Source organism: Lepidochelys kempii, chromosome 5, assembly GCF_965140285.1.
Source record: "Lepidochelys kempii isolate rLepKem1 chromosome 5, rLepKem1.hap1, whole genome shotgun sequence".
NCBI lineage: Eukaryota > Metazoa > Chordata > Testudines > Cheloniidae > Lepidochelys > Lepidochelys kempii.
The window spans coordinates 27,701,055-27,724,733 of NC_136384.1; the positions used below are offsets into that span (position 1 = coordinate 27,701,055).

The following is a 23,679-nucleotide window of genomic DNA, read 5'->3' on the forward strand; positions in this document are numbered from 1 at the left end:
TAATGGGGTGTTATAGCCTTTCTCCTTGTTATTTGGTTTAATTAACTACAATCACATACAAATATGATCAAAATATAGCATTATATTAGATCAGTGGTTCTCAAACTTTAGCAACCCGAGGACCCCCATTTTGGTTTAACATTTTTCACAGACCCCCAAACCCCCCACTTAGCTCCAGGCCCCACCCGCACCCACCTCTTCCCCCGAGACCCCACCCTGTCCCCCCTCTTCCCACTCTACTCCTGCCCCTTCTTGTCCCTGCCTCTTTCTGCCCCGTCTCCACCTCTGCCCCTCCTCTTCCTGCTCCTCCCCTAGCATGCCCCATCCCCGCTCCTCACCCTCCCTCCCAGCGCCTCCTGCATGCCAATAAACAGCTGTTCCTCGGTGTGCAGGAGGCACTGGGAAGGAGGGGGAGGAGTTGAGCAGCAGGGTTGGCAGACCCCCTGGAGTACCCTCGCAGATCCCAGTTTGAGAAACGTTACATTAGATCATTATAGTGCTGAATGCTGCAGCTAGCTCAGGAATATATATGATGCATAGAAAGGAATATAATATTGTACCAACCATTCTTAATGTATAATAAGTAACAATACAATATCCTAAATGAAATGCACTAAATCAATTGATGCTGCACATGGATGGAGTTAGGTGGTCACATTTGTATTCATTTTTAGAAAGTAGTTTAAAATTTCAGTTTAGATAAAAACTTTTTTTTTTAAACGAAAGTAGTTTAGGCAAAAGGCCTGATGTTGCAGTTCTTACTCAGTCAAAATTCCCAGTGAATTTAGAATAATAGAACCATAGGGTTAGAAGGAACCGCAAGGGTCATCTAGTCTAATCCCCTCCCAAGATGCAGGATTTGTGTGTATACCATACAAGACAGATGGCTATCCAGCCTCTTTTTGAAAACCTCTAGTGAAAGAGATTCCACGACTTCCCTAGCAGTTTATTCCATTGTCCTACCATACTTACAGTTAGGAAGTTTTTCTTAGCTGGTTACGTCTATGACATCAAAGTCAAAGAACAGAAGTGCACGCAAATGCAGATGTGCTCTCTCGCCTGCCCATGCTAGTTGAAAGGCGACCTGTAATCAAGACAGAATTTATCAGATTTGTCAACTTTTTTCACATTAGGTTTGCCCCAGTGACTTGTTTAATGGAAAGTTAGCTTGTATAAGGACTACAGGATTGACCCCCCCTGGTTAGAGATAAAGACCAGATAATTTCTGCTTTCTCATTTCATTGTGTGTGTGTCATGAGTGAGCTTGATCCTATAAATTGCTGAGTATGCTAGCTCCAATCTAGAACAGCACTTATGTAAATATTTAATTTTAAGTTGCTAGGACTGCTGATGTGCTTATGGTTAAGCATGTACGTAAATGCTGTGCTTAATCAGGGCCAGGGTATTCAGCATTTCACAATATCAAGCCCATAATGAGCAACAAATCAGATAAAATAATTTGGGCTAAATCCTACAAAACACTACAAGACATGACTCCTTTTGGGCTTAATTATCTTCAAACTGATACTAGTGTAAACAGGGAATAATGCATCTGAAATAAACAGAGTTATACTGGCATGAAATTGGTGCGAGTGCAAACAGACTCAGCACCCTGACTTTAAATGATTTTTCCCCTAAATAAGGAGAGAAAGAGCTGTGTCTCTGAACTCCTTTGGTATAATTGAAATAAAATCCATTAAATAGAATGTTGTCTGAGGTTTAATGTTACTTGCTTTGAAAGGATTCTGCTTAGTTGCATATTGCACTTATGCAGCAGAGACCATCCATTAGTCTATCAGAAAGGGAAATTTGTGCAAAACTCATATGAATAATTTTCCATTGATCTCTCTTAAATTAGATCAGCTAGAAAAAAAATTTCTAAACTTTTAACAGTGCAAATAACTGGTTTGCTATAGCTAGCTCTTGCAGCGGTCCTTTGGTTATATGTGAATTCACTGAATATGAACATACTATGTGTTATAAGTAGGGAGATCAATTATTTGGCCAAACAGTACAAAAATTCACTCCACATGACAAATTAATATATCCCTGAATCGGTAATATTTTAAACAAATAAAGTAGGTATTTCCATTCCTTTGACCCCTCTTAACTGGCAGTCTCATACAACTAGATTCTGTGTTCACTTACTTCAGCATAAATGCAGGGAAACTCATTGAAGTCGGCGCTCGTAGTACAGTATGTAAAGATAATTGATGTTCAAATTTGGGAGAGTCCACTGAATACATTTGTACTTGTAAGAATTTTTTACAGTGGGTAGGGGAGTGGTTTTTCTTGCTTCCCTAGCATGAGAAATTAAACCAAAATTGCTTCTGCCTGTGTCTTTAGAAAATGAAAGATTGCATAGCACTGTTCAAAGAGAGTTGAGAATAACCTGAATATCCTAATCAGCATTTTCTCTCTCAGTAAAACAAGTTCTAATGTCCAGCACTCTGTGGCTTATTGTAAGCAGGCACTAGTTCCTCTCTTTGTCTACATTCAGTTTACTGTAATTTATTATTTTGTAAAGTAACCCACATGGTTTCACATAGCGCTTTTCAGATTCTGTTCTACCTGCGAAGTGAGCCTGACAAAGCTATAGTTATCAGTTCTTTGAGTCTTGGACAGACATGAGAACAGTGGATTTATGTTGCGTGCATCCACAAAGACATCTTATTAGCTTTCTTTAATCTTATAATCTATGTATGTTAGAGTTTTTAGAGAAGTTTTCCATGCCGGCTGTAATAGATCTATACACAGTATGGTTTAAACACAGATTTTACTTTTAAAGCCTTGTGCTAATACAGAAACAAATGTGGCTGCATTCTGTTTGCCTTTACTAGAATGAGACAAGCAGCAGCATCAAATTAGATGAGCAACAGTTCAACTCCTGCTACTACATGCAGTGCTTTAGGGCAGGGGTTCTGTGCTTCAACTTTTCCTAAACAGTAACATGAGATTGGAATGCCATAGCTGATTCATGCTTTGGGGGTTTTTCTCTCTGATCAGCATTTCTTTTACCATCAGGAATTGTCCTTTTCTTGTACTAGGTTAAGATTACCACAATTGTTTATTTCTCATGAGATGAGTAAACCCAGCTCCACCACAAATATTCTATAGTTGGCAGTTTTAGTTAGTGATAAATTGAGGAGATTTTGTCCTGATTTTTGTAGTATGTATGTGTCAGATGATGGTTAAAACTTAAATAATGTCACAGGTCACATCATTGACACAAAGAACAGATGGTGACATCAACACCATGATTATCACAGGAACATGAGCATCAGCTAGTATTTCATGGTTTAAACAATTTTGAAGAAAGCAGAATGCAAATGGGAAGATCCTCTTGACTGAGTGGAAAAGAAAAACTTCCAAAGAGGAGGTTTGATTTTGCAAGTTTCTGAGCACCCATTAACCAATTCAAAGAGTCCTCAAATAGAGTTGACCTAAATCAGGTCCATTAAGCATGGAGTACTTTTCACAACTGCCCAGGGATACTAAGTTGGAATAACTGTTTCCTGTGGAAAATATCTTCTGCAGTGACAGGGCAAGGTGTTGAGACTGTGATGGGAATTGAGGGTGCTATGTATCTCACAACATCAGACAATCAGACCATTAGGTTCCAATGTTGCAAGTCAAAGCAGAATTCCTACCTATCGCAATGTGAGTTCCAGAGAGCAACTCAGCCTGTAAATGGTTTAGACAAGGCTGTGGGTAATTTCCGGAAAGGCAGAGAACTGTACATTTATGTCATATTAAAGCAAAGTGTGAAAACAAAATGTTTTCATTTAATTTCAAATAGGTGCTAAGGGTTTGATCCAAAGCACACTGATGTTCATGGGAGTCTTTCCATTGACTTCAGTGAGCTTTGACTCAGAACCTGTGTAAGGCAGATTTTGGTCCTAGAGCCACACGGTATTTTACAATTTTGTTGTTGTTCTCTCCTTGCTGAGGGGAATCTCTCTTTCACTTACATGGCAGACCCCTAGGAGATAAGATATGTGGAGCTGAGGATGAATATTCATGTTTATTGTTCAATTTAGTAAGATTTATTCCTTGAAAGGAAAACCCTCACAGCATTTTAAAGACCGATTGTTTTGTTAAATTAGCTTAATTTAATCTTTGATGGGATTTGTGGATGTTTCCACATAGTGTAACCAGATCCAAAAAGATAACTGTAATTTCTCTTTATGTCTTGTTTTCCTTTGTTCATGCTTCCTATATTTAAGTGATATGAGGCTCAATTTTCTAGCATGAAATTCAAACTAAAAGAAAGTTTATTCTTTCACAATTTGTCCTTTTCAGGAGAAGGTGGATAACTGATGGATAATTTTATGCTTTGGACAATATTCCTCTACACGGCGTTGTGCTTCAGTATATACCAAGGTCAAGGTAGAGATCTGAATGCATGCTTTTTACTTAGAAATGCATATACAACAAATAGAACTTTCTCTGTAGAAATTAGGGCTGGCTCATTTCCAGCTCTACTGTTATTAGGTAACCTATCATGCTAATAAATCAGTCTGTCTTCATTACAAAGCATGAGGGAGGGTCAAAAGCACCACAGTTCACCTTGTAAAATTACCTTTTGTTAAATCAATAATTCACGTTGATTTGAAATCAGACACATTTATCTATCTACTACTACTTTTCTCAGCCATTTTTGACCTGTATTTTCTTCTCTGGATTATTCATTTCCAATTTGCCCAGTTTTGTACTCCTCCAAGACTCCTTCATGTGACACGGAGGCCCATTGCTGCCAGCTTGCAAAGGGTTCATTGTTCTGTAACAGCAAATCCAAACAGGCCTCACAAACTCATTACACTTAGCGCACCACTTTTAGAGTATTTATCCAAAAAGGAAAGGAGTACTTGTGGCACCTTAGAGACTAACAAATTTATTTGAGCATAAGCTTTCGTGCTCACGAAAGCTTATGCTCAAATAAATTTGTTAGTCTCTAAGGTGCCACAAGTACTCCTTTCCTTTTTGGATAAATACAGACTAACACGGCTGCTACTCTGAATCCTATCCAAAAAGGGTTATTGAAGTCTCTAATCAGGCATACTGATCCTCATAATTGTTGTGAGATGTATGTACAGATGATATTAAGGAGTTATGTAAGGAGTACTGAAAATATGTTTTAGGGATATGTCTCAGGCAGGGTTGACATACCGGTTTTGGCCAGACAAAGGATGTAGTCACATGTGTACTCGATTCATATGTTAAAAAAGAATTGTAAGCCAACACAATGGAATCTGGTTTGCATACAATGTCAACATGAAGATGTAAGTCAACATGGAGCCAGCACACCAGGGAGTAAACCGCATGGGGTCATCCTGACTCTGGGGAGAAAACAATGACTTTGGGAAGTATAAGGAGAAGGCAGAAAGATATCCTTCATCCCTCACTGAAAAAACAAAAAAGACAGCAGTTTTTGCATTTATGAAAGGGGGATCCACATCGTGTTGGTTGGAGATGTTGAGAGAGAAACCCTCTCACCTAAAACAAATTTAGACAACAGTTTAGCCTGTTAAAGTTAAGTTTAGATTGTAGAAAGCATGGTATACTTTTTGTTTTATATGTAACCATTTCTGTTTACACCATTATACTCATTCATTATCTCTTAAATCTTAGCCTTTGATAATAAACTTATGATTGTTTTCACTGTAAATATATCTCAGTGCTGTGATGTTATATTGCATCTGATCCTCAGTTGAACCAAACAAGCTGATGTTTGTACCGTTCCTTTGGGAACAGCTTAGCTGGTAATTTTTGGGAGTGTCCAGTGGTTAAGGGCTGGACGCTACAGGGGAAGTGCTTCAAGGGGGTTCAGGGGTTGGGATGCACCTATTGCAAAGTAAGGGCTGGCAGAGCCCTGAGGAGATTGTTTGTGTAGCCAACAAATGGGTGACGTCAGGGAGCTGATGCTCACTTAAACACAAGCAAGTCTCTCTCTCTCTCTCTCTCTCTCTCACTGAGGCAGGGGGATAACAAGGTGACTCACAGTTCTGGGCATCCCAAGGAAGCATCACACTTCTTGTTGCATTTGTCTTGGTTGTCTCATCCATGTAAATGTCAGCATTGGTCTTCTGCCTTCTAGTCACACTTATCCAAATCTTAGGGCTAAATCCTCAAAATTTTGCACCACAAATGCATGTGCTATTTCCGGACACGAGCACATATGCATATGCTTAGATGGCAAGGGAAATTGTGTGGACACCTTTCACTAAGCCTGTGTATATTTAAATGAACATGGCTTGTAACAATAGTTTTGGAACCATGCACATGAATCCATAATTAAAGCATTGCGTAGGTTATTGTGTTATTGTATTTTCAGTGGTTATCATGAAAAGACAGCAGTTACCAAGGGCTGATCTACACTAGAAAAGTTATACTGGTTTGACTATATTAGTTTGGTGGCTGATTTTTTGCATAGTTATATACTCCTGGGGCAATTCTGCACCTAAAAATTCTGTGCACAATATTTTAAAATTCTGCATATTTTATTTGTCAAAGTAATGCAGTATAATCACTCTAGTTTCAACTATTTTGGCAATTTATTTAAACTACAATACAATGGATGGAGATTGGGAATGGGGAGCATTGAATGAAATCCCCAAATCCCCTTGCCTAATAGTAATGTAGATAGGTTTCACCCTTTATTTCTAGTTATTAGTCAACAAATATATGCAGCCATATGCTCAGTGTTACATCATGGGCAACTGAAGAGCAAGTGAGGACTGGGGAATCAAATTCATAATTTATATTGGCTACTGACCATCTCCAGAAAAGGAAGTAGCAAACAGTTCATGGAGCACATTTCGATAGGAAATTTTTTCTGTCCAAAAAGTTAGACCAGTTCTAATTGCTAAAGCAACATATGCATTTATAAGGCCATACTATCCTTTACACCACTCTGGCAATGTAAAGGAGCCTTAAAATTTTTACACCTGTTTTATGCTCCTGGGGGAATTCACAAAGACAATGGGAAAAATTCACTAAGCAGACAGGCTGCTATACTCTGCTCTCCTGAGGAGACAGAGCCTGTCCCACACCTACCTCCTCAGAAACACCCCGAAGCCCTGCCCCACCACATCAAGCGTGCTGCGAGAGGGACAGTGTGTCTCTTTCTCTCACACACATGACTTCCTAAACCCCCTCCCTCCCCTCACCACTCCCAGTGATTTACATTTCTACTGGCTGCTCCGGGCACCTGAACCAATCTGCCTGCACTGCTGGGGATGGGCATGTGACCACTCTTGCAGCTTCCCTTTGCTTCACCGTCAGAAGCCCTTTTTCTGTAGGAAGCAAAGAAATCTGTGGGGGACATCAATTCTGCGCATGTGCAGTGATGCAGAATTCTTCCAGGAATAAACAGTTATATTAGCTCTAGTGTGGATGCAATTATACTGGGAGACAGGTGCTTATACAAGATCAGTATAATTAAAGCAGAAAAACATTCTAATGTAGACAAGCCATTATCTGAGATACCACAGTTATTTCCCTTTTCTAAAAATCTCCATCACAGAAGTGCCAATTGATGGTTTCTTAAAGGAGTTGACTCTGTATGTGTAAGTGTAAATTAAAGGAGGAAAGCTTCTAATCCACTTATTGTAACTCAAATGTCTGTAGAGTCTTGAACTAGAAAATGAGCCCTTACAAGCACAAGAGTAGTGCTCAAAAATGCAGGCTGCAGCAGACCCATTAAGATCAGAAAACTGAGAGTGATCTACAAAGTTTCTTGAAACATGCAAAGTTTGACCATGTTTTTAATGAACAATCCACAGATTGTTCTGCAACTTGCACTTCTGAGCTTTTCTTAGTTAGTGAGGATGTTGATTTGGGTTTGTCAGACTTGTTGAATGTCAGAGTCTCTGATTCCAGCACGGAGTTTAGTGCTGAATTGTTGGGACCCAGAGTGTCTGAAAGTTGTCCATTAGTTGCTAGTGCAACTGTTATGGGCATGGATGCCGAAAGAGGTTCAACTATTGAAAGCATGGGGCAGAATTTTGACTTTGACAAGGCAGATCTGGCTACTTGGCCACAGGAGATTAATTTTGTTCACTATTTTTTCATAGAGAACAGTCCTGTTGCTAATTTAGAACAAGACTTTTTGCCTAGCAAATGCAAAGGAAGGCAAGTATTAAAGTCATGGTTCTCAAAAGTTCTAATGGGAAGTTACACCAGTAAGCTTGGTTGATGTACAGTCGGACTTTTACCTTTGCTTTGTTTGCTTTTCCAGCCACATTCTTCATCTTCTTTTGCGCACTGTCAAATTGGGTTCACTCTCTTTTTTCCATCTTAGTGAGCATGTATGCCAACATGAGTGTTCAAAGGAACACATTGCTTATTGGATGGATCTGGTTGGAAAAGGGTCTCACAAAAGGCATGCAAACCTGCTGTAAGTTGTAGAAGGACGCGTGGAACATTATTTTGCGTCATCTCATGGGTAATTTGCTGCACTTAATTGAGAGGTGAGGTGCAGTGCAGATGAGAAATTATACAAGCCTCGTAATGGCAGTGTCATAAATATAAAGGGAAGGGTAACCACCTTTCTGTATACAGAACTATAAAATCCCTCCTGGCCAGAAGCAAAACCCTTTCACCTGTAAAGGGTTAAGAAGCTAAGATAACCTCGCTGGCACCTGACCCAAAATGACCAATGGGGAGACAAGATACTTTCAAAGCTGGAGGCGGGTGGGAAACAAAGGGTCTGTCTGTTTGTGTGATGCTTTTCATAACTCCTTAAGTTAGTAAGTAATCTAGCTAGAAATGCGTTAGATTTCCTTTTGTTTAATGGCTGGTAAAATAACTGTGCTGAATGGAATGTATATTCCTGTTTTTGTGTCTTTTTGTAACTTAAGGTTTTGCCTAGAGGGATTCTCTATGTTTTGAATCTGATTACCCTGTAAGGTATTTATCATCCTGATTTTACAGAGGTGATTCTTTTACTTTTTCTTTTAATTAAAATTCTTCTTTTAAGATCCTGATTGCTTTTTCATTGTTCTTAAGATCCAAGGGTTTGGGTCTGTGTTCACCTATGCAAATTGGTGAGGATTTTTATCAAGCCTTCCCCAGGAAAGGGGGTGTATGGCTTGGGGGAATATTTGGGGTGGGGGGGGAAAGACGTCTCCAAGTGGGCTCTTTCCCTGTTCTTTGTTTAACACGCTTGGTGGTGGCAGCATAGGGTTCAAGGACAAGGCAAAGTGTGTAACTTGAGGAAGTTTTTAACCTAAGCTGGTAAGAATAAGCTTAGGGGGTCTTTCATGCAGGTCCCCATATCTGTACCCTAGAGTTCAGAGTGGGGAAGGAAACTTGACAGGCAGTTTTTGGGTTTACTTGAATTGCTTGCAAGTCATGATAGTGTGTTGTAAGTGCTATGAAAGCGCCCATTGATCTCCCTGGCTACATTCACAAAAGGCCTTTAGCTGGGAGCTCCCTAACACAGAAACAGCACTGTGTATTTTTTTGTTGTCTTTGTGCAACTGCAGATGCTTATGAAAGGTGTTTTAGCAACGTAAAATTAATTATGATTTAAGAACATAAATGATACAGGAAAGGTTAAGCGATCTCACAGTTTTTCTATAGAGAACTCAAACAAAGCGGATAGATTCAGAATATCTGATTACTGAGATTGCTTCAGGGAAGGCTAGGAAGGTTCCTTTGTAAAAGAACTTGATGATGATAGCATTTTTGTGGGGTGGGAGGGTGATGGAGGGGTAGGATTTGAGTTTTTAAACCAGCACCAGAACACTCTTGGCATGGCACTACAAGGAAGTCTAGCAAATCCCTACCAAACTCCATGTTCTTATAATTAAAAAAAAATGAAGTAACCAGAAGTTGGGTCTCTGTGACATTACCCAGGCTACAATCTGGACATCTGAACAGCGGTGTCCCCTCAACTCTCCAACCTGGGGTGCATTTTACATTGCTCTGCTGTGAGAACAATCACTCCTGGCCTATTCACACACAGCCTCTAGCATGCAAAATCACTCCCAGCTGGATTATATGAGTGCTCTAGCCAGTCACTCCTGAATTAATTGCAGAGCAACACCAGCAAATTCTCAGTCCTAGACTTGTTCCCAGAAATGTGCTTCTTGTACTGCCCAGCACCCTCCTGGACAATACAAGCTCATAGAAAGTCTGTCATTTCATTAATAGAAAATGATATGTACAAATGCTGTTATCTCAAATGGAGGTTCCCAAACACTTCAGTCCATGGAAACCTCCAGCTGCTCCATTGCCAATATGTAAGGTTCTCGCAAAACCCCTTCTTCCTGCCAAAGAATGTCCACTTAACTAGGTGATGTTCCACTTGATTTTCTTGATACCTGGTTGAGGTGTTGGCTAGCATTTTGTTTCTGGGGAACTGGTCTGAAGCTATTTTTCTAAACTTGGGACATGTCTTAGCAATTTCGTACAGTAGAATCATATAACTTTACATACAATGTTGACACACATTTTACCAGGACATAATGTTCCGCAGATTGAGTTTTCAAATGATACCTCACAAGGCATAATTTGTACAAAATTTATCATGATCTTGTAAAAAGGATGAACATGGGGTACAGATTGTCAGTGTCTCCATGCCATATGTTGCCCATGTGGTGAATGTAGTTCTTCAATCTTTGGAATGTTATAGTTGTCACATGCTGAATTCCTAGAATGTACAGTCTTCTTCCTACTTCCATCTTAGTCCACATAAATGGACTTTTACCCAAGTTAAACTGATACAGGGTGGCTTCCTAGTCTCCTGGAGAGCAGCCTCCCTGAATACACACACACCACCACCCGTAAAGTTCAGGACATCTCTAGTTATGTTCATATTATTTTTAGGGGTCCCAAATGCTAAGGACTGCATATGTTTGCCTGCTGCTTTTAGTATGTTAATTAGCATGACCCATTTCTGTTCCTTTTCCACCTGCATTGCTTTACTGATATTCTGTACATGGAGGCATCCTTGTCTCTCTCTGTGGGGTGAACCGCTTCATCTTAGTCCTGTTCTGGTTGTGGCTCTGCATTGTAGTTCCTCTGATCGGTGAAAGGGCCTTTTTCACCTTCTTCTTTTCTAATTCTACTTCCTCTGCATTCACATCAGGGTAGCTCTTATCTTCCTCCAGCAGAGGTACCTTTGAGGAGCCAGCCTCTCTCTTTGCATATGTCCAGTTCCCTTTGCAAGGCAGCCACTTCAGCCTCTAGGATTTCTAGCTTTTATCCATCTCAGAATCAGATTTCAATCCTCCCTTCCTTTGAGGGTACATCTACACTGGAATACACGGTATGGCCATGTCTGGCCTGGGTCAGCTGACTTGGGCTCACAGGAGTAAAAATTGCTGGATAGACATTCAGGCTTGGGCTGGAGCCTGGGCTCTGGAACCCTCCCCCCTTGTCTACACAGCAGTTTTATAGTTCCGCAGCCCAAGCCCCATGAGCCCAAGTCACCTGACTAGGGCCAGCTGTGGGTGTTTATTTTGCTGTGTAGATGTACCCTGAGGTTGATTCTGGAGCTTAATCAGCTCCTTATGTAGCAGTAAACACTGCTGTTCCCTGGTCCCCTTTGAGGCAGGTCAGCTCCTGCTCTTGCTGTGTAACCTGCACTAAGAGCCTTCCATGTGAAGCACTTGTCTCTTCCAGCTCCTACAGGTATTTAGCAATGTGCGTCTGTAGTCCCATCAGCAGTAGCAGTCTTCTCTTCCAGCTTTCTCCAGTCCATTATTGTATGGGTCTGCTAGGTAGCTGAGGGATCTATTGCAATTATCACATCTTCTATCACATCTTGGGATGATTTAATTGGGGATTGATCCTGCTTTGAGCAGGGGGTTGGACTAAATGACCTCCTGAGGTCCCTTCCAACCCTGATATTCTACGATTCTGTTTTATGCCCATCCTCAATGTTTGTGCCACAGAATACACAGTCCTTTGATGAACTATTAATTGTCCTTTTTGGAAAGTCTTTCTGGAGGAGTGATGTCAGTCAGCTTCTCTGTATCAACACAGGCCTCCTGGTAATCCCCTCACATGCTCCACCATTTTATCGTACATCTTATCAATATTTCAATGCCTCGGCCCTGCATTTCTATGTAGTGCTGGTCTGTCTTTCTTGGCAACCCAGCTTCTTCTGCCAGGGTGCGTAGTGCTACTGTTTCATTGACCAGTTCCTGGAGCTCACTGGTCTTAGTCTTCAGCTCCTTTTTCATCTAGCTCTCCAGGGAACACTTGACCTTCTCTAGCTCCAGCCTCTGTTTCAGAGCTTACTCCTCTGTTGAAGGAGAGGTTTGCTGTCTCGTGTTCCTGTACACTTCTATTTCCGTATGTTCCAACCTTTCAACAAGCAAGTCTTCTAACTTTTTCTGTCAGGACTTTATATTGGAAACTGCTTTTTTATGGTTCCTGTTTACCTCTGCTTGTTCAATTAGCTGCTTCTTCAGTCTTTCTTCTCAGCCTCCATCCTGTTTCATCTGTCCATCCACTCAAAGTCAAAAATATTAGCTGGACAACATCTATGTGCCCCAGGTCCCCACAACTTGAACAGCTTGTCTCTGGATTCTCACCCTTCCTTGCCCCAAGTTGGGTCTTCACAGTCCTCTGTGGAGGCTTTGCAGTAGCTTGGGCTCCAGCACCTTTTGGCAGGGTACCTTTAACAGCCCAGTGCTCTATTCAATATATTTTATATAGTCATTGTCCATAGAGGGGCAAACCCATCTTACATGCCCCACTTGTGCACACAAGTGGCCAAGCCCCTCACCTTTTTCCTTGTCAGTATCCATAGCAGCCGAATTCTCCCGGTCACTGGACCTCTTTGACATGCTGCTGCTGCTGACACTCCCAAGGTTGTTGCTCCCTCTCTATATGCCACCTGGGGAGGGGGAACATCTGCCTGCCAAAGAAGGTATCCATGCTCTATCACTCAGTCATTCTTTCTTTATGGGAAGGCATTTTGGATCCCGGCAACTACGCCGGTTGTGGATGGATGCCGTCCCAGGGAACCCTCTCTTGTCTACCCCGGCAGGCACCCTGCCCTCAGTTTCATCTTGGTTCTTTATAATGACTTGCTCTCAGGGCAGAGTACTTAAACAAGGTTCCCCCCATGCAGTCTTATTTAGTTAGTCTTTTCCCAAAAACACAGCTCAGCCCCCACCCTTCTTCATTTAGGACTCCTACAACTCCTCAGGGGCCGCGTCTGTTCTGTCAGGCTTGTTGCAGCCCTATAACTAGCTTCTCCCCACCTGGCCTCCCTTTGTAATTTCTAGGCAGAGAGGGGTCAGGTCCCAAACTCTTAAAGATACAGTAACCTGGGTCTTCTCCAAGCATTCATCTGGGATAACCATCCTCTCTCAACACCTGCCTCTGCCCTTCTCTAGGTCTTCTTCATCTCCAGTAATCCCAAAGACCTTAAACAGACATACCACCGAGCAAGGATTGACTGACATCTAGTCCCTACTACCTTTAAGGGTACAGTTATCCTGTTACAGGCAGCATGGGAAAAAGTACAAAGGTGCTTGTTTAACAAGTGGATGATGAAGACTGGCAGTATTGGCAGAGTGAAGGTTGGTGCCAACATTGTGATAGTGTGTGAGAGATAAGTGGCATTGGGAATAGGCCATGAAGGAGCTTGAATGTGAAGGCAAGTAGTTTGTGCTTGATGCTATGCAGTAGGGGGAGCCAGTGAAGGGATGCAAAAGAGGGGTGACATGATTAAAGTGACAAGCTAGGATATAAGTGGGCCAAGACTGCATTTGTGAAGGCCAGAGATCAGGATGTTACAGTAATTAAGATACAAGATAATGAGGGCCTGGATGAGAGATCTAACTGTGTGGATGGATAGGAAAGGCCAGATCTTAGAGATATTATGCAGGAAGAATAAGCAAGATTTAGACATGGCCTGGATGTGAGGCTTTAGAGTGAGATCTGAGTTGAAGAGGGTATCCAGGTTAGCAATGTTCCCTCTGATTTTTTCCATCCATGTATGGAATAAATTTTGTTATTGCACCGAGCTATGTGCGGATGTGCGCCACCAGTAGAAACAAAAACCCTAGATATAATATACATTTTAAAAAAGTTAAATAGGGACAAGTACTCCAGTCAGAACTGGTTAGGCATTTTACAACTCACTACTCAAAGAATTAAATTTCAGTGTAAGAGAAATAAAAATGATGAAATACCTAGACCAGTCAAAACACTAAAATAACACACTTTGAAAGAATTAAATTACAGAGAATATATGTGCATTGCAGGAAGTACCAAGAAGTAACAACAACAACAATACAAGTATGTGTTGGGAGGTGTGTGTGACAGATTGTGTTTTTGTGTGCGTGACAGTGTGTGTGTGTGCGTGACAGTGTGTGTGAGACACACTGACACAGAGAGAGTGTATGTGTGACTGATACAGTGTGTGTGCGTGTGTGATAGTGTCTGTAACACTGTGACAGTGTATGACGGAGTTTGTGACTGATACAGTGTGTGTGTGTGACAGATTGTGTGTGACAGCGACAATGTGTGACACAGTGTGTGCATGTCACAGAGACAGTGTGTGTGCTGGCTGCTGGGAAAGTTTCTGAGAGACACGCTGCGCTGTCTCTTTAAGACACTCACTGAAAGCTCTCCGGCTCTGTCCTTAGCCCTGTTGTCTCCCCTCCCCTGCTCCGCGGAGATGGGGTACATAGGGAGGGAGAGAGAGAGACTGTGAGTGGCTGCTGGGGAAATCTCAGAAACATGTACTGTCTCTTTAAAAAAGGCACTCAGCCACTCAACCCTTCCCTGCAACAGCTCTGAGTCCCAAGTCAGGCGGTCTCCCCTGCTCTGTGGAGATGGGGTGGGGAACAGGGGGGCACCCTGACATCAGCACCCTCCCCCCCTGCACAGCCAGGGGAGCAGCTGCAGGACGGAGCAACATGGGGGGAGGGGTACCTAAACACATGATGCCAGCTGTGAGGGCTCTCCTAATCAGCTGGGTGGCACTTAAATCTCTCCAGGGCAGCCACTCAAGTGCGCAGCTTTACCGCAGCTTTACCGGGAACACAGGCTGAGTGACAGAGACGATGGTAACAAGGAGTCCGGTGGCACCTTAAAGACTAACAGATTTATTTGAGCATAAACTTTTGTGGATAAAAACCTCACTTCTTCAGATGCATCCAGAGAGGATGGTGGCACTGACCACAGTGACTGAGAAATGAGGTTAGAGGAGAAAGTATGGAAGGGGAGGGATTAAAAGCTCTGCTTTGGTCATGGTGGGCTTAGACATCCATGAGGAGATGTCAGACAGACAAGCTGAGATTTTTAGCTTGGACAGAAAGAGATAGATCCTATCTCTCTGCTCCAAACCTGTGAGTCACTGGTTGAATTTGTGTTTGCAAATAATACTGCCCAGAAACAAGATGCAGAGGAAGAAGAGATGGGGGTGAAGGACCCCAGTAGTTAGTTGGGGGGGAATAAGGATGATTCTTTATATGAAAAAACCTGAAGGAGAAAGTAGTGAGGTAGGAAACCTAACTAAAACTCAGCACTTTCTAGTCATTTAGAACTCTTTACAACCAGACAGTACTAATATACTAATTGCTGGGCTGAAATACAGTGGCAATTCCCTCTCAGCTTTCACAGAGAATAAATGTTAGATAGATGCTATGACGCTTATAGATCATCCCCATCTGTGGAGTTATTATTGTTTTTATTATGATAGTGCCTAAATGTCACAGGGTGCCACTGGCCCTTTATGAGGGAAGAGGCCAATGCACCTGTGTGGGGCCCGCTGACTCCTAATTAGGCTTAAAAGAGGGCACCTCCGTGACTTCAGGGGTTGGGCTATCAGTGTACCTCCCCTGCCCCCAGGTGGGTGGCAGGGCTCGGGCTGTCAGCCCTCCCATCCCAGGGCTGTCAGCGCCCCCCTCTCAGGCCGGGATCGGGCTTCCATGAATTCTTGTTTATTGCCCATGATCTACCTGTGACTTTTACTAAAAATAACCATGACAAAATCTTAAACTTATTCATTATCCACCTTCAAATCTCTCCTTAAAACTCTTCTGCCATGAAGCCTACCAAAAAACCTTAACAATTAGGTTTCTGGTGTGCTAAAACCGTTGTCTGCCATGCTGAGCAATACTGTCACTTTGTTTTCTTGTACTTCCCCATCGATGTCCTCCGTGTCCATCTGTTGTCTCTTGTCTTATACTTTGAACAGAAGTTCTTTGGGAGAGGGACTGTCTATTTGTTCTGTGTTTGTACAGTACGTAGCAGGCACAGGGTGGAGGAAAGAGATAGAACATCAGCATGAACAAACACGGTGGTATCCAACAGCATTCTAGTTTCACATTTGTTTGTAGTTTTTAAATTTATTATTTGCTGTCGCCCTGAAAGGAGGAATGTCAACATCTGCATGCCCCAGGTTCAGGGAGTGTGAGGGGATATGTGGCTGGGCCCAGGTATGGTCAATTAGATTAAAAGAGGGGTATGCTCTGAGGAGCTTGGTCGAGCTGCCAGGTGGAGTCAGACTTTCCATATGAGAAGGAAATCTTGGCTCAGTTTTGTCTTCATAAAGCTGTCCTTTTAAGTTCATTTTGAAATGAGGCTAAAGGAAGCTTTTTGAACTCTCAGGTTTGTGATGAAAATGTTGACAGGCCATTTCTCTAGTGGCCCCGGTATTACAGCCTGTCCTGGCTCAAACAAATTTGATGGAGTTAAACAGGCATCAGTGTTAATATTTTTAAACCATATTTATTCTTCCAGAAATCCAGGAATTTCCACCTACATTCCTTAAAGTTTCCAAGAATTTGCCTCTGCAGCGTTTGTTGGTGGAATGGGATGTTAGTGACTTCGCCCACAAGTTTGAACTAGAAATGGTTTTTGACATTCAAGTTAGTCGAACTGAAGAAATGAATGTTGTCTGGACAGTAAGTATCTTTTAAAAAACATATATTTCAAATGTCTTCATGTATCAATATGATCAAAATCAAACATTCTGATGTGTAGAGGTAGCTTTGTCACATGGACATGTCCAAGGCTTCAAAAGAAAGGTCTACATCAGGGATTGGCAACCTTTGGCATGCGGCCTGTCAGGGAAAGCTGCTGGCGGGCCGGGACGGTTTGTTTACGTGTAGCATCCGCAGGTTCGGCCAATCATGGCTTCCATTGGCTGTGGTTCACCTTCCATTGGCTGTGGTTCAGGCCAATGGGGGTACAGGAAGTGGCGTGGGCCGAGGGATGTGCTGGCCGCCGCGTTCCACAGCCCCCATTGGCCTGGAATGGCGAACTGCAGCCAGTGGGAGCTGCGATCGGCCAAACCTGCAGATGCTACAGGTAAACAAACTGTCCCCGCCCGCCAGCAGATTTCCCTGATGGGCCATGTGCCAAAGGTTGCTGATCCCTGGTCTATATATTTTACTAGCGCTACACTCAGTTTAACATAGAAACATCGTCTGATCATGGAAACAGAATATATTAAGAAGGATCATTGAGTTCTAAGTCCATTACTAAGGTTTCTCCCAAGTGCATGAGGTGCCTTGAGGACTCCTCCACACTGCTCTAAACTCCATACTAAGGGTCCCTTATTAGAACCTCTATCCTTCTCGCTAAGAAAGATAAGACATAATTTCCATTAGAGTTTCTCGTAGCTTCCCTCAAGAAACATGAGTCTAGAATGGGGAAACAAGCTTTGGTCTCCTGTGTGTGAGCACACTACAGCTAGGCCATCAAGCCTGACTATTGATTTGTGAATTTTATTCCTGTTTTCTTCTACTCACCTACTTTAGATGGCTATTGCCCTTCTTGTTTTCCATGCCGAGGAAAGAGCAAGCATAGGCCTTAACAGTTGATGCCACTGCTGCCTCTGAGGCATTACCTACCAGAATCCAGTGCATTGCATTGTTTGTATATTTTTCTGTGCCTTCCTGAGAATCAACACACACTGGGAATATATGTGTGATGGGATCCCCGAGGTGAAGTCTGGCACTGCGGGACTGCTGTGCCCCCTTAACTCTCCAGCCTGGGTTGTCTCTCACAATGCTTTGCTAGTGACAAGCAGCAAACTCCTCCAGGCACTGTGATCACTCAGCACAACAACATGTGGAGCTCCACACCCAGCTAGATTGCATGAATGCCCCCAGAGCCACTCATGAATCACATAGAGAAAGGCACCAGCCAAACCCCGCCAGCTCCCAGCCTTGTACCTCAGGAATATATTGTCTTGCACTGCTCAAGACGAGTTGTGCAAATTTATTAATTGGTTCACCACTTCATCAATGAAAAGTGGATATACACCAGCCTTTGTAAACCTGAGCAAACACCCTTACCAAACACTTCAGGCAAACTCATTGGTAAAGATAAACAGTTAAATAAATGTATTAACTCCAAAAGATAGATTTTAAGTGAATATAAAAGTGATAAGCCAAAAGTCAGTTAGTTACCAAAATAAAATAAAATATAAGCAAACAGTCTAAACTGTCAACCCTATTAGAGTGGGCAACATCCAGATTAAGCAGTTTTTCTCACTCCACTGGATATTGCAGTCCTTAATATACAGGTTTGTCCCTTAAACCTGGGCCAGTCTCCTCTGTTGAAGTCTTCAGTCTTCTGAGTGCCCTTGTTGCTTGCAGCGTAGGTGGGGGAAGGAGAAAAGTGAAGCATGGGACCCCTGTGTTCTATTTTATACCCTACGTCCATGTGCTTGGAGAACACAAGTCCAGGCATGTCTGGTGGGCATTGCTGAGTAACAAGGTGAAGCAATCCCTGGGTGTGTCTCCTGTGAGTGAGTCATTGAATTGTAACTCCTCTGCTGGACAGTGGCTGGTGATGTCTGTTCAGCACTCACTCGGGCACTGGTTACCTCTTCCCTTTTCATTGTTTCTGGAGAGCTAGTATCTGGGCACTTCCCAAACCCACAGCATATTTTAGTGACAACCATACAACACATTCTCATAACTTCATATGCATTAATGATAGACACATTTAGATTTAAAAAAATGAGTTTCAGCAGATCATAACCTTTTCCTGATACTGCACACGGCCCACAATTATATACAGATGAGTAATATGGGGGTTACAGGACTCTCCCCCAAGGTATAGAATGTCACAACATAATCAAGAGGGAATAGCCTAAAATTGCTGCTAAGCTTATGCTCCAAGTGACCAAGTTAAATCACCTAGTAAGCTGGTGTGAAACAAATATGCTCCAGAAGTGCTTTAACAAAAGTGATATTTTTGAAATCTGTGTTTGTAGGGCTTTTAAATATATTTTTTTAAACCATCTGTTGATTGAAATGTGGGAGAATATTAACCACAGATGTTAAAACCTAGAAAAATCTGAGGAATGTTCTAATTCTCAAGGCCAGTTTATTATACAAGAAAGCCACTACCCAGGAGAATAGACCGAAAGGGTGGGATTTTTAGATGCATTCAGTGTTGATTGAACTCTGCTTCTGTTGAAGTCAATGGGAGCAGAATTAGAACTTATGCTGAATACTTTTGAAAATCCCATCTGCTAGGACATCAAGAATGCAACATACAGAATCATGCCTGTTAAAAACTAGTCTATACTAGAGGAAGGGAGGGTCCACACAGCTGAAAGCAAGAATTGCAAAACTCCCAGGAACTTAAATAGGGCCAGGATTTTGCCCATTGTGTTTTAAGGAAGCAAAATGCCTCCCAGGCTGAGTATGGTTCACAGTAAATTGCCATTTACACCTCTCTAATTTGTGTATGCAGCACAGAGGATGCTCCTTACCAATGAAACGCTATCACTCTCATACCTTACACAAGCTAAACTGACTTTTGGGCCTTTTGCATCTAAGGGCATGGCTACACTTGCAGATGTAGAGCGCCAGGAGTTAAACCATCCCTCAGGAGACAGAAGCAGGGAAAGTGCTGCCGTGTGTTTACACTGTCAGCTGCAAGCGCAGTGGCGTGGCCACATTAGCAGCTCTGTAACGCCACAGAGAGCAGTGCATTGTGGTAGCTATCCCACTGTGCAAGTGGCTGCAGCGTGCTTTTCAAATGGGGAGGGTGGAGTGTGACAGGGAGTGTGTTGTGTGTATGGGGGGGAGAAACTTTTGGGGGGCAGAGAGTATGTCAGCATGCTGTCTTGTAAGTTCAGACAGCAGCAGGGGGAAACCCAGACATCAGCCCCCTCCACCCCCACACGCCTGCCTTAGCAGCAGCAGCATTCCACAGTAATGGTTTGCTTTGTCCTGGAGCAGATAAGCAGGCCGGGTGTCAGACACGGAGCTTTGAAAGGGGATATCTGCATGCCTGCAGCCGGAGTTCAAAACAATGACAAGAGTGGCCACTTGACTTCAAGGAATTATGGGACGTTTCTGAAGGCCAGTCACAGCGCCGTAATGCAACACATCATCCACACTGGCACCCGGGCGTTTCAGCCAGGGCACAGCAAGCTTTATGCTTCTTGTGGAGGTGGATTACCAGGAGCGCTTCAGCTGCAGAGTCCGGGCGCTCTAAGTGCCTTGCCAGTGTGGACACCTGAGGAGTTAGGGCGCCCGGGGTTGATTTAATGTGCTCTAACTTGCAAGTATAGCCAAGGCCTTAGGAAGAGAGAGTTTTGGCTGTAGATCCATTTTGGAAAAAAATGTGATTAATGCCAAGAGGACAAATAGCCTTGATTAAGATAATAGCTAGTGCTTGGAAACAGACATGGCGTCCCATTAGTCTAGCAATAAAGCTAATGTTTCAGTATAAAATAAATGGCCATTTGTGGCACCCTTACTTAAAGAGTAATAGACTCATTATAGTTATTTAGATTTATTTACCATTTAGGGAAGAATATGGGAGCTCATTAGGTATTATCACTTCCCATAGAAATTGAAGTGATGGATTCAAAATCAACATGGTGTATGCTTGATTTGTCTTCCACCGAAAGACTGACAGGCTTGTAAATTCCAGGTCAGTAGGCTGAATTTATATGACTAGTATCCAATGCATAGGGTAAAAGCTTAACATACAAACTCCATTTGGTCAGTTGTTGTGTGTCAGTACCAGCAGCTTATGTTCTTTCTTCTTTACAATAAAATAGTAGTAAGTACCATAATAATACAGTGGATGAGTGATATAGTTCACGTTGAAGCAAGTACAGTTTGCATACTATTCAGAACAGAAGCTAAAGAGTTTCCCTGTAATTAAAAACTAACATTAAATCATAAAATACTACTGAAATCAATTGTAAAAGTCTGGGGAGCAAAGCCATTGACGAAAGCCCAGGTGTTATCTTATGAACAGAGATAGGTGAATTCTAATCCTAGTCAGAGCTGTCAGTGGAGCTATGCTGATTTACACCAGCTGAGGATTGGACCCAGTTTATTGTTTTTAAAAAGTGAGAAGCGTTCTGAACTGTACACTTGCAGCAGGCAATTTAATTAGGAGTGTGTGTGTGGGGGTTGTTTTGTCGTGGCCTTGAGCCATGCTCCTGCACTGGGGTTGTGCAGACTTGCAGCATGCTGGGAAAAATGCACCCCGCGCCCCTTCAGAAAACAGAGCAACGTTTGCCTGCATGGCTAGTCTGGTCCTTGAATCAGTTTGAGTCATAAGCACCAGGGGCTATTCCTGTGCACTATGTGCACTGGCAGGGATAGCCTCACATGGTCTCTGTACTCAGGAGGGTGTCGGGAGTGAGATTGCAAGGGATCTTCCACCAGGCAGAAACCAGCCTCTGTCCAGCCCTTCATTAATTTTGCTAGTATGTTATCATTCCCTTTTATATGGGATTAAAACTACTGACTTTCTGTATAAATGATTTCCTAAGACCTCTTTGCTATCATCAACGTCTTTTCCATTGTATATTTTAGACAGTCACTATCCTCTTGACTTTCATAGACAGATAAAAAGAAAGGGAGTACTAGTGGCTCCTTAGAGACTAACAAATGTATTTGAGCATAAACTTTCATGAGCTACAGCTCACTTCATCGGATGCATTCAGTGGAAAATACACTGGGGAGATTTATATACATAGAGAACATGAAACAATGGGTGTTACCATACACACTCTAACAAGAGTGATCACTTAAGGTGAGCTATTACCAGCAGGAGAGCGGGGAGGGGGAGACCTTTTGTTGTGATAATCAAGGTGGGCCATTTCCAGCACTTGACAAGAACGTCCCCTGAATAGATATGTGGACACAGTTGGCAACGGGCTTTGTTGCAAGGATAGGTTCCTGGGTTAGTGGTTCTGTTGTGTGGTGTGTGGTTGCTGGTGAGTATTTGCTTCAGGTTGGGGGGCTGTCTGTAAGCAAGGACTGGCCTGTCTCCCAAGATCTGTGAGAGTGATGGGTCATCCTTCAGGATATGTTGTAGATCCTTCCACTAACCCAGGAACCTATCCTTGCAACAAAGCCCGTTGCCAACTGTGTCCACATATCTATTCACGGGACACCATCATAGGGCCTAATCACATAAGCCACACTATCAGAGGCTCGTTCACCTGCACATCTACCAATATGATATATGCTATCATGTGCCAGCAATGCCCATCTGCCACGTACATTGGTCAAACTGGACAGTCTCTACATAAAAGAATAAATGGACACAAATCAGACGTCAAGAATTATAACATTCAAAAACCAGTTGGAGAACACTTCTGTCATAAATATAAAGGGAAGGGTAAACCCCTTTAAAATCCCTCCTGGCCAGAGGAAAAATCCTCTCACCTGTAAAGGGTTAAGAAGCTAAAGGTAACCTCGCTGGCACCTGACCAAAACGACCAATGAGGAGACAAGATACTTTCAAAAGCTGGGAGGAGGGAGAGAAACAAAGGGTCTGTGTCTGTCTGTATGCTGTTTTTGCCGGGGACAGAACAGGCATGGAGTCTTAGAACTGTAAGTAAGTAATCTAGCTAGGTATGTGTTAGATTATGATTTCTTTAAATGGCTGATAAAAGAACTGTGCTGAATAGAATGACTATTCTTGTCTGTGTGTCTTTTTTGTAACTTAAGGTTTTGCCTAGAGGGATTCTCTATGTTTTGAATCTAATTACCCTGTAAGGTATCTACCATTCTTTTACAGAGGTGGTTCCTTTACTTCTATTAAAAGTCTTGTAAGAAAACTGAATGCTTTTTCATTGTTCTAAGATCCAAGGGTTTGGGTCTATGGTCACCTATGCAAATTGGTGAGGATTTTTACCAAACCTTCCCCAGGAAGTGGGGTGCAAGGGTTGGGAGGATTTTTGGGGGAAAGACGTGTCCAAACTATGTTTCCCAGTAAACCCAGTTAAAGTTTGGTGGTGGCAGTGGAAATTCCAAGGGCAAAGGGTAAAATTAATTTGAACCTTGGGGAAGTTTTAACCTAAGCTGGTAAAAGTAAGCTTAGGAGGTTTTCATGCAGGTCCCCACATCTGTACCCTAGAGTTCAGAGTGGGGGAGGAACCTTGACAACTTCAATCTCTTTGGTCACTCAATTACGGACCTAAAAGTTGCAATTCTTCAACAAAAAAACTTCAAAAACAGACTCCAATGAGAGACTGCTGAATTGGAATTAATTTGCAAACTGGATACAATTAACTTAGGCTTGAATAAAGACTGGGAGTGGATCGGTCATTACACAAAGTAAAACTATTTCCCCATGTTTATTCCCCCCCTTCCCTATCCCCCTCTGTTCATCACACTTTCTTGTCAACTGCTGGAAATGGCCCACCTTGATTATCACTACAAAAGGTCCTCCCCTGCCCTCCTGCTTGTAATAGCTCACCTTAAG

General features: G+C 42.6%; 1 protein-coding gene across 5 annotated transcripts in view; it reads left to right on the forward strand.

Annotated features, from left to right (window-relative positions):
- Nucleotides 1-23,679, forward strand: part of OSMR (oncostatin M receptor) — a 66,117-nt gene that overhangs the window by 12,238 nt on the left and 30,200 nt on the right. For all 5 annotated transcript variants that reach the window (XM_073343814.2, XM_073343816.2, XM_073343812.1 and 2 more), the window contains exons 2-3: nt 4,303-4,389; nt 16,717-16,880. In XM_073343814.2, coding sequence (XP_073199915.1) covers nt 4,320-4,389; nt 16,717-16,880 — 234 coding nt within the window. In that variant the 5' untranslated portion in view covers nt 4,303-4,319. The remainder of the gene's footprint in view (nt 1-4,302; nt 4,390-16,716; nt 16,881-23,679) is intronic.